The sequence below is a fragment of the Anthonomus grandis genome, chromosome 15 (genome assembly GCF_022605725.1).
Source record: "Anthonomus grandis grandis chromosome 15, icAntGran1.3, whole genome shotgun sequence".
Classification (NCBI taxonomy): domain Eukaryota; kingdom Metazoa; phylum Arthropoda; class Insecta; order Coleoptera; family Curculionidae; genus Anthonomus; species Anthonomus grandis.
The window spans coordinates 3,753,125-3,765,441 of record NC_065560.1 but is presented as its reverse complement, the minus strand read 5'-3'; the positions used below and the strand labels follow the sequence as shown (position 1 = coordinate 3,765,441).

The 12,317-nt window shown below is 33.0% G+C and overlaps 1 protein-coding gene across 5 annotated transcripts in view; it reads left to right on the top strand.

The window, feature by feature from the left end:
* Positions 1–12,317, top strand: part of LOC126744860 (histone-lysine N-methyltransferase 2C-like) — a 141,075-nt gene that overhangs the window by 25,849 nt on the left and 102,909 nt on the right. For all 5 annotated transcript variants that reach the window (XM_050452428.1, XM_050452426.1, XM_050452427.1 and 2 more), the window contains exons 14-17: positions 1,231–1,388; positions 4,089–4,236; positions 7,341–7,547; positions 7,616–7,931. In XM_050452428.1, coding sequence (XP_050308385.1) covers positions 1,231–1,388; positions 4,089–4,236; positions 7,341–7,547; positions 7,616–7,931 — 829 coding nt within the window. The remainder of the gene's footprint in view (positions 1–1,230; positions 1,389–4,088; positions 4,237–7,340; positions 7,548–7,615; positions 7,932–12,317) is intronic.

Sequence of the window (12,317 nt, the reverse complement as noted above, 5' to 3'; positions counted from 1 at the left end):
AATTTTAACGTGGAAGTCGAAAACCTTGGCCCGCACGAAGTTCAGACTTTAACCCACTAGAGTTTTGCATATGGATACACGTGAAACCAATTGTTGACGAAAATACAATAAAGCACTTGTGAATGATAAAAATATTAACTGATGCTGAGTAAAATGTTCAAAAGAGTAATTGTTTTTTTAAGATTCGGGATCTTTCAATCAAAAAATCTTCAAATGTTTTATGACAAATGGAAGTCATGTCGAACATTTACTGGCAAATATTCATAATTTATATTTTTTATTTTATCATTCATTATCGAAGTGTAATAAAGTAATTTCATTAATTTATGAATGAACTGTTTAGACAATACATATTTTAAATTAAAAAAATAGGTTATGCCAAGTCTAAAGAAGTTACGGATTTAAAAAACAAAAAAAATCAAAATGTCGGTGTAGTGGCGCGCTCTATCGCATAATTTAAAAAAAGGTTAATTTTAAGATTTGCCATATAAAAAAAACATATTCCAAATTTTGTTAAAAACAAATAATATATGCTCAATTTAGAGCCAAACTTTAAAAAAAATACATTGAGTTTATCACTCTTTATCTTGGTTGTCTTTGTCTTTTGGATTAGGTTAACCTCATTTTCTTTAAAGAAATCTGTTTTTAAATTGTTTACTCTTATTTATCAGGACACCTTGTACAGTTCCTCCAGAACTTGAGGCACTCCTTTCTCCCGAATAAACTATAAATAATAAGGGATACATGTAAATTTGCATAAACCATTTATTGCCGAAATTAAATTCTCATTCCTTTAGTAAAAAGCGTACCTTTATTAATACTTTGCTATGCAATAATTACAAAAAAGAATATAATATAATGTATGTGTAACAAATATGACAAAATATAAAATTTCTAACATTGGTACCAGTAAGCAAATTGCTTGCCGATTCAGGTCCTCAACTACTACATCTGCCCTTTGATAATTTAAAGTTAATTGGTATTTTCGATAGTGTTTTACAATCTAAATATAACCTTGAGGCCTACCACAAGATCCAAGCCGATTATATTAATCGGTAAATATCAAACGCCAATCAGCTGATTGGTGATGTCACGTTTTCTCTTACTTTGGTTACAAACCAGAATCGCATCGATAAATACCAACTAATAATCAAAATATTAACATTCCACGCTGAAAATTGCTTAAATTCCGATAGCTATAACTCACATGGTGTTTTTTTCATGTTTTAGGATAAATTTGTTTTGACCCAAGACATTTGCGTAATGTGTGGCGCCTTAGGTACCGATCAGGAGGGATGTCTTATTGCCTGTGCGCAATGCGGTCAATGTTATCATCCGTATTGCGTCAACGTTAAAGTAACCAAGGTTATTTTACAAAAGGGCTGGAGGTAAGTACTAAAGATTACACGTGCTTCGCTAAGGGTTGTTTTGACTTCAACAACCAATAATCAAATAAGAAAATTTTAGATAGCTCGTTCAGAGATAGGGTAGTAGTTTATGCTAGAGACTCTTTTAGCAGGTTAAGCAATAAGCTAAGTCATCTTAAAGCCGCCCATAATAAGTTAAAGTCTTTTAATTCTACAGAATACCGAATAAAGTTGAGCCAATGTCATTTTCAATTTCATAAAAGATTTCTTAATTTATCAGATGTTATTTTTAGTTCAGAGGAAGAGAAATCATAAGTTCAATAAGAAGTCATCAATCTAAGAAGGTGGATTTACATACACGGGAAACTTTGGCTGTGGAGGCGGAGAGTGTTTTGCATACGACTGATATAAAAAATAAGAACATTTTACGTGCTAAAATAATAAATTTCTTAAATTCTAGTTTTGGCTCAGATAATCTTAATGATACTAATTTTAACAAAAAACATTTAACTTCTTTAAAAAAATAAAATCAAAAGTAACGATTTAATATTATCAAAAGCAGACAAGGGTAATTGTTTGGTTATTCTAAAGAGGAATGATTACATTCAGAAAGTGTTGGATTTCTTGGATTCAGAGGACTTTGTTACAGTCAATAGAGACCCCACCAACTCGTATTTTACTATATATTATATATTATATATATTATATTTATATCAAAATCGCTTTCAATTAAGTAAATGCTAGACAAGTGCAGTTTAACTCTTGAGTTCTTTAACACTAAGAAAGAAAAGCTGTATCCTATGAATTCCAGAACTCCAATTCTCTACGGTCTTCCAAAAATTCACAAAAACAATGTTCCCATAAGACCAGTGGTTTCTTTTATCAATTCCCCCTGCTACCATTTATCAGCTTGGTTAAACACATTTTTGAGGGAGGTGACTAAGTTTAGGAATGTTTATTCAACTAAAAATTCAGTGGATTTGTCAAATAGTCTGAAAAATCTTTACATACCTGACGGATCTATACTTATTTCTTTGGATGTAAAAAATCTTTTTCCTAGCATTCCCCCTACAGAATGTATAGAGCTGGTAAGACCTCTATTATTAAAATCTTCCCTTAGTCGAGTTATAGTTGATAACCTCTTGGACTTGCTCAGCCTTGTTGTGAATCAAAATTTCTTTCAATTCAATAATAAAATTTTCAAACAAGTCTCAGGATTGGCTATGGGTTCATGCCTTTCCCCACTGTTAAGTGAAATTTTTATGAGCAACCTAGAAGAAAGGATTGTTAAGGGTAGGTTTGGGGAGTTTCTCATTGAATATAAGAGGTACGTTGACGATATTTTCATTGTCTGGAATGGCCAGAAAGATTTGACAAATTTTCTTCGTTTTGTGAATTCTTTGCACCCAAAGATTTCTTTTACCATTGAGGAAGAACAAAATGGTAAACTGCCATTCCTAGACCTTCTTATAGAAAGACTCAATAATAAACTAAAATTTGAAATATATCGTAAACCCACAACTACTGATAATGTCATTCAATACGCGTCTATTTCTCCCTATCCATACAAATTTGCCTCCTTCAATTCTTTCTTTTACAGACTCTTTAACATCGCCCTGTCAAAGGAAGCGTTTGCTAAAGAGCTAATATTATAAAACATATTGCTTTTAATAATGGATTCCCACTTTACTTAATTAACAAATTATACCTTAAGTTCTTAAATAAATATAGGTTGACTTACAATCTTTTTCATGAGAAAGACGACAAAAAGTCCTTTAGATCTTTGTCCTTTTTCGGCTCAATTTCATTAAATTTAGCTAAATTTTTTAAGACCTCTAATATCAAAATCGCTTTCACAACCGCGAATAATTTTAAAAAAACAGTTAGTGAGCGTGATAGACAAGGCAAATGTCTTTTCGAAATCAGGGGTTTACTCTTTGAAATGTGGGGATCGTGACGCTGTATATATTGGCCAATCGGGAAGAAAAATTTCTACACGCGTTAAAGAACATGTAGCGTTGTTTGAGAAATTTAAAAATACAGACGTCCGTGATACAAAGTCAGCGTTTGCGAATCACCTGTTAGCTTCCACACATCACTTTTCTCCAGAGGTCGGAGCTGAAATACTTCATGAATGCCCTAAAGGGAAAAAGCTTGACCTTCTGGAGAGGATGGAAATTACTAAAGCCAAGAAGAGTCCTGTTCTTGTCTGTGTTAACGACGTATATAATTTTGAACCCAACCTTATTTTTAATAATCTTATTTAGTCAATTTTATATGTACATAATCTCTTCCAACTGAAATAAGTTTAATATTGTGTTAAAATGCCTTGGCTTAACAACAAATGTTTTGAACTTCTCCTCAGTGTTCCGGTAGCCCATAGGTTATAGTCTCTGGCTTGTAAGCTTGTTGTCGCGGGTTCGATTCCCAATAGGTATGATATTATTTTGCAATTTTTTATTTTTTGGTTCTAAATAACTGTATAGTCATCCTAACCTTAAATGTATGTTTATTTACTGTTTTGCCAACGTTAGTGGCTTTTTAAGGTTTTAGTCTCTTTAATGTCCTCTTTTTTTCTTTCTATACTAATTATTATTGTTTTAGGCCTGATGATGCTCTGAATAGAGCGAAACACGTGTAGCTTTAAGTAAATGTTGTGAGACCGTGACTTTGTAGTTTTCATTGTTTTTCGTCAACCAATAATCAATTTTATATTTATAGATGTTTGGATTGTACAGTGTGTGAAGGTTGCGGCCAAAGGAACGACGAAGGTCGTTTAATTCTTTGTGATGATTGTGATGTGTCTTACCACACTTACTGCATGGACCCCCCTCTGGACTATGTGCCTCATGGAAACTGGAAATGCAAGGTACGTAGTTGTCATGATTTACTTAAAAATAGCGGTCAGAAATATGCTTGGTTTGATCTGAAATTGAATAATGTAACTTTTGTGCCCTTGTGTCTTTGGACCTTTGAAACAATAGAATAAGGAGTACTGAACATGACTAGTTTAAACATTATGTTTATTAGACAGAAAGGAAATACTAAGAAGATTATGCTAATGATTTGCCATTAACTAATACTTAATATTTGTCCTGTGAATCTTTTGTTATTTCGGTATTGTATGCTGTAAAAAAAATACAAAAGCTATAAAACTCGTGCATGAGGTTTCAGTTTTCAATACCGTATAGAAATCACATATCACTCACTAGTGACTATTGGATATTAGACTGAGATTCTATTAAGACTCTCATTTATATATCTTTATCTCAATCTGAACATTAGAAGAGGATGAGAATAAAGTGATGTTTTTCGGATATAACAAGACACATTACGAGAGAAAAACACTAATTCCAGAAGATCCAAACACTATTTAGAAAATTAAATGATGATATAGAAAATAGGTGAAAAAGTCGACCTTTCCTTTATATATCTTCATCTCAATGTGAAAGTTAGAAGAGGATGGGAATAAAGTGATGTTTTTCGGGTATAATAAGACACATTACAAGAGAAAAACACTAATTCCAGAAGATCCAAACACTATTTAAAAAATTAAATGATGATATAGAAAATAGGTGAAAAAGTTGACCTCTCATTTATATATCTTTGTCTCAATCTGAAAATTAGAAGAGGATGGGAATAAAGTGATGTTTTTCGGGTATAATAAGATAACTTACGAGAGAAAAACACTAATTCCAGAAGATCCAAACACTATTTAAAAAATTAAATGATGATATAGAAAATAGGTGAAAAAGTCGACCTCTCATTTATATATCTTTGTCTCAATCTGAAAATTAGAAGAGGATGGGAATAAAGTGATGTTTTTCGGGTATAATAAGACACATTACAAGAGAAAAATACTAATTCCAGAAGATCCAAACACTATTTAAAAAATTAAATGATGATATAGAAAATAGGTCGAAAAGTCGAACTCTCATTTATATATCTTTACCTCAATCTGAAAATTAGAAGAGGATGGAATAAAGTGATGTTTTTCGGGTATAATAAGACACATTACAAGAGAAAAACACTAATTCCCGGAAATCCAAACACTATTTAGAAAATGAAACGATGATATAGAAAATAGGTGAAAAAGTCGACCTCTTATTTATATATCTTTATCTCAATCTAAAAATTAGAAGAGGATGGAAATAAAGTGATGTTTTTCGGGTATAATAAGACACATTACAAGAGAAAAACACTAATTCCAGAAGATCCAAACACTATTTAGAAAATGAAACGATGATATAGAAAATAGGTGAAAAAGTCGACCTTTCATTTATATATCTTCATCTCAATGTGAAAGTTAGAAGAGGATGGGAATAAAGTGATGTTTTTCGGGTATAATAAGACACATTACAAGAGAAAAACACTAATTCCAGAAGATCCAAACACTATTTAGAAAATGAAATGATGATATAGAAAATAGGTGAAAAAGTCGAACTCTCATTTATATATCTTTATCTCAATCTGAAAATTAGAAGAGGATGGGAATAAAGTGATGTTTTTCGGGTATAATAAGACACATTACAAGAGAAAAACACTAATTCCAGAAGATCCAAACACTATTTAGAAAATGAAACGATGATATATAAAATAGGTGAAAAAGTCGACCTCTCATTTATATATCTTTATCTCAATCTAAAAATTAGAAGAGGATGGAAATAAAGTGATGTTTTTCGGGTATAATAAGACACATTACAAGAGAAAAACACTAATTCCAGAAGATCCAAACACTATTTAGAAAATGAAACGATGATATAGAAAATAGGTGAAAAAGTCGACCTTTCATTTATATATCTTCATCTCAATGTGAAAGTTAGAAGAGGATGGGAATAAAGTGATGTTTTTCGAGTATAATAAGACACATTACAAGAGAAAAACACTAATTCCAGAAGATCCAAACACTATTTAGAAAATGAAACGATGATATAGAAAATAGGTGAAAAAGTCGACCTTTCATTTATATATCTTCATCTCAATGTGAAAGTTAGAAGAGGATGGGAATAAAGTGATGTTTTTCGGGTATAATAAGACACATTACAAGAGAAAAACACTAATTCCAGAAGATCCAAACACTATTTAAAAAATGAAATGATGATATAGAAAATAGGTCGAAAAGTCGACCTTTCATTTATATATCTTTATCTCAATATGAAAGTTAGAAGAGGATGGGAATAAAATGATATTTTTCGGATATAATAAGACACATTACGAGAGAAAAATACTAATTTCAGATGATCCAAACTCTATTTAGACAATGACACGATGATATCGAAAATAGATGAGATTCAATTACTATTTTTTAAGTACTTATAGTTTGTTGTTTGTGTTAGCAAACTTTTTATATTTTTATTTGTCCAATATTAAGTCAATACAATTTTTTATGTAAAATGTTTAATTATAGTAGGCTCTTCTTTATTTTACTTTTTTTAATACTTTAATTTTATATATATTCGACAATTTAAAAGTAGCCTAGTAGATTTGTTAAAATTTGGCTTTTTTTATGAAATATTTTATTTCTGTCACAATAGAACATATTTTATATATCGGAATATCGATTACTTAAAATGGGATACAAATTCAAAAAATTTGAAAAATACTGTTCAAGCTGCAGGATTTAAACAAATTGTATTGAAGGCAAATAGAGTGAATAATAGATCTGAAACACTTATAGACCGCAGAATAACAAAAGACTATATCCAATTATAACTCGTCATGAAATTATAGGGTTGAAAGTTTGTTTCACAGAAAAGCGAAATACACTTGAAAAAATTTACATTAATCAAATCAAATCAAAAGTAATTTATTTGCCATAAACAGTCAATACATTCCTAGAAACAAAATAAAGATAATATATTTAATATCTTAAATTACATCTTCTCCCGGCAAAAAAGTCTGTCCCGTGATTTTAAACAACCGACACTCTCTGTATGTAATTAATTTGACAAAGTATCTCCGACATGTTTTTAGTGGTGCGCTTGTTGTCGTACCTGCGGCTCTTCCGATCCCGGATTCAACAGCACCTGGATGAACGGGTGCACCGAGTGCGGCCCCTGCGCCTCAATGGTACACTGCCCCAGTTGTAACGAATCTTACACCGAAGGCGATTTGATTATACAATGCGCCCAATGCGAACGCTGGCTGCACGGCATGTGCGATTTAATCAAGACCGAAATGGTAAAGTATTTTAAAAAATGATTAATATATTATATATTTATTAAAATTTAAAAAAACAACTAATTTAGGATGCAGATAAATGTGCCGAAGAAGGTTATACGTGCGTGTTGTGCCGTCCCCGAGATGTACCGCCCCCGCATTTAATTCCGCCCCCGGTCGCTCCCAAACCGCTGACGCCGACTAAAAGTCCCGAAGTTCGCAGCATGCAGGCGAACATTTGCGTGGACGGCGTGTTTCTGAGCGATTCCGGGCACAGTTTGATCAAGTCGCTTTCTTTAGAGTACCACGGTACCCGGAAGAAAAGGAAGAAGATCCCCACCGTTGTGGACAAAGAGGCCGGCATTTTGGCCACTATAGAGTCCGTTGTAGCGGGAGGAAGTGCAGGTAATATTTTAATATTATATATGTAGGAGAGTCAGTATTATTATTTTCGGCGGACATGTAATTCTCGTAATTCGTGAAAACTTACACTTAATTACTATATTGACAAATAAACACGAATTACACACAATAATACTAAATAAACGAGTAAGCTAACGTACTGTCAGTATAAAGTACCGTCGCGAATAAAATAAAAGAACTAGTGATCCGAAGCCGGTCTATCTATCATCAGTTCTCTCAAAAGACTGCCTTTTCTGTTCCTTTATGCTTCTTCAAGCATTCATTCCCCGCTTCGTTCCACTCTCTCGATATCTCTTAAAAGATATTAAGTCATGTCCTTTATTTTATTTCTAAATAAACTTCACTAAAAATCGTAAAAATAATGAATGGACGGCCGTACCGCCGATCGTTGACAGTAACTTAATACCAAGCCTATTACTAATCAAAACAAATCCTTATCTTAATATTCTTAGAAAAATACGTATAGCCGACATATATATATACATATATATACAGGGGTGGACCAAAATAATGCGACTTTCGTTATGCCATTTTTTAAATTGGGCGCTCGGTATTCAATATACAGGGCGTCAAAATGAAAAAAATATATAAAATCGGTTTTTTTAAAGTAAGTCGAGTGTTTCATAAGATATTAAATTAAAATTTGGTGTGAGGAGGTTTTTTGGGACGAGAAATTCAAATCCGATTAGGGATTCGCTATACCTTTCAGAGGGCGCCACCTGCTGTATGTTGCATGTGTTAAGAATACTACAAATTTTGAACCCCTGTATAATAAAAATGTAGTAAAAAATTCTAATTATTTAATATTTTCTTGTAAAAAAAGTATTCTTAGTAAGAGAGAATCCGTGTGAAACGCGCATCCCACACTTACAACTACAAATATAATAACTAATGTTATCCCTGTAATATAATATCTAATATTACATACCAAAAGGAAGAACAAAACCAATGTACTGGAATACCAGAACAATCAACAAATGGTTTTTTAGAGCCACCTTAAAAGAATTAATATTTTGAATTTCTTCTTTAATTTACATTAATAGTATATTGTATTTGCTTAACCCATTGAAAAAAAAAACAAAGAATTTTGACCACGTTCTTGGGTAACTTGTGGGACATAAAAGTCCGTTCTATTAGTGATGTAAATGAAGGAACGTTCCCTTCGTGCTATGGCGAATATTCGCGCACGTTCGCGCCCGATAAATCGTTCGTGCGCGCAAGATAGATCGTTCTCTCGTGCGCCAGAGAATTTTCAGCACGATTCTGTATTCGGCGCGCTTTATTTACAAAAACTACTGTCCGCGTCGGCAACAGCATCAATCACAAAGACAAAGATCTCTTTTGTAGCAATGCCGACTGTAGTTTTTGCATGTTATTTATGCATTTTTTGTTCATTTTGTGTTTGTTCATTTTGCGTTTAACAAAACTTAAGATGTTTTATTTTTGATATTTAATTTAGTCAACACCTTGGATTTGTTGGGAAAGGTTCAGTGAATGTTTGTGTCTCGTGTCTACCCTATTAAATTATTGTTCCCCCCCGGAAAAGTTATTTCATTATGCCTAGAAGAAAATGCGAATCATTTGATTTCTTTTCGCATAAAAAACGAGATGGTAAACATGTTTATGCATGCAAGTTTTGTGATGGCGAATACGCGCAGTCACGCGACACGAATGACAAATTATTTGAAAAAGTGTCTAAAATCTCCAGATAATGTAAGGGTTCATTTGCTGAAAGGCAGTGAAATTGTGAAAAGTAAGTACCTGCCTATACCTTCGAAAATTTTCGTCTTCAAGAAAGTGCAATCGCCGGTGAATAGCTCAGTACATAGCACATACCGAAACATTCGCGAAGCCCTATTTATGGGGCATTGTTGGCAAAATAGATCCTGTAACGTGGTGGCAGGTTAGCAGTAAGCATTTTGACGCTTCCGCCTTCGTCAGCCGCGACTGAGCGAACATTTAGTAGGTATTCGTTAGTCCATACTAAACGTCGAAATCGTTTGACGGTGAAGAGAGCGGGAATGCTAACCGATATTGCCTGTAACCTTAATCTGATGGCCAAAGAGTCCCAAAGACAAGGTGAATCAAGGTCAATGGAGGTAAACCAACCTCACTCCTTGGATCCTTCCCGTAGCGACCTGCAATATCGACTATTTTACTGCGAAGAGAAAATGAATGTGGTCTTTGGCGTGCATGCGATTGATTCCTTTCCTCATTCTAATCCTCTTTGGAATTTCCAGCGGGAAATAAAACAACAAAAGGGTTTTATGCTTTTAGACACAGTTATCTCTGTTTCTCTCTCGTTCTCATAACTGCTTGAAAGAAATATATATGTAACTATTGAGTAGTTCCGGGCAGTTGATTGAGTCATTATCCTAAACATCTCTAATAGTTCCAGAGCTAAATAAGAAAAAAAAATTGTGTTCCTTTAGACACAGTTCTCGCTCTTTCTTTCAACTGCCTTGAAAAAATACATAATTATTGACTAATTCTAGGCAGTTGATAGAGTGATCGTTTTAATCCTGTGACTAATTAACTCCTTCTATTAATTAATTAATTTATTGCTTAAAATAATAAAATAATTACAAATGTTTGGTTGAATTGTCTTATTCCAGGAAGTTGAGGCACAATTTAATTTTTTTTCCAGACTGATAATTTAAGAATTTATTTTTAAATTCCAGGCAGTCCAGTCATAAATTCATAATTATTTTGGTATTCCAGGCAGTTGAAGTTGATGTTATTTTTGTATATTTCTTTTTTGCCTAGAATTCAAACATAAATTAACAGACTTAAAGCAGTGTGCGGCCACACAAGTACAATTATTGCATCATTTTACTCGAGGTAAGCTGATACCATTTAAGTTTCTGAATCAAACGGTCATGTGAGACACAATCAAAGGCCTTGCTCATGTCACAGAAGTTAATATTAACCTTTAAAGGAATAATATCTGCTATTGGAAGCAGTTTCTAGTTTGCCTAATATAAAGGTGTCTCAGTAATAAAACTGCAAAAATTCTGGTTAGACATTTTAGCCTTTTCTTTTTCAACATTAACCTTTTCTTACTCTATAATACTTGTTCACTCAATAATATTTTTGAGGTAAGCACGTGCTAGAAACACCCTGTACACGTACCAAAGATTAAATCTGAGGCCTGTATATGGTAATATTTCCTTAAAGTACTAAACTGTTGTCTTTTAAACTTGTCGACCTCAATTCATCTGGTGCGTTCGGACCAGGTGGTCGACTACATTGACCAGTTAATTAGTTCGTATATATACGAATGTGTGGTAATTGGTTCCTTAAACGACATTGACAATAAAAGAAAAATTAAGACTGTTCACACGTGCAAGAACCGATCAAGAATTTCTCGCTGATATCCTTGATTTCGCTCAATCTTTTTTTGGGTTTCACTCTTTTTTTTCGAAAATCTGAAAAATTTTCACAGAAACCTGCATTAGCTCTATTGTTGATTCTGGAATCATCTGTAGACTAGGGTCTACCATTCATTCTCATACTATTATTTTTAAAATGTTGGACTTTATTCATCTTACCTCATCCAATTAGTCATACAAGCTTATCAGGAAAAACTATAGCTGGTACATATAAACCTAATATTCGGGATGATGATGTGAAAACCAATATCAATACAGGTATCTTGTTGTACGTTGATGATGTCATAAAATGCGTTTTAAAAAATAATCGCTGTTCAAACACGGGTGTCTTGCACCTGCATGTTTGATCTTTTCCAAGTTTGTCTGTCCTTAAGGCGATACGTTATATTTAATATAGAAAATTATCGTCGCGTCTGGGTGATCAGGTCCACGATTTATTATTAACATTAGAATCTGAGAATCCAGAGACTGATGAGTCCGATGACGAAGAGACCGGGCCTACAGTGTTCACGATTTCGATTCCAATAGTAGCATTGGGCCAGAAAGTTTTGATGGGCTTGACTACTCTTGATATTGATCTACAATTAGATTACCTGAGTAACGTTCTGTTACGTGTATTACAATTGTAAGACCTTGTTGTGCTTGATTCTGTGATTCAAAGTGGGCGTATTAAGTAATAGATCCAACCGTTTTAAATTTTGTAGCGTTTCTTTTATATCCCTTAATATTGGTTTTCCTAGGATTACTCGCAATTTTTATAGCTTAAATAGTTCATTTTGTTTTAAAAGAAATAAAATACTTGAACAATAATTACATTGTGGTAATATTAGAGCGTTATATAAAGTTTTTTGGGTCAGAGAACTCAAGTAAAGTGAACATCTCGTAGACAAATAGTATATTTAAAATGGATTTTTTTTTTGTTTAAATACTTGACTTTGGATGCTCATTCTATAGTATTTTCTTCCACCTTTATGTT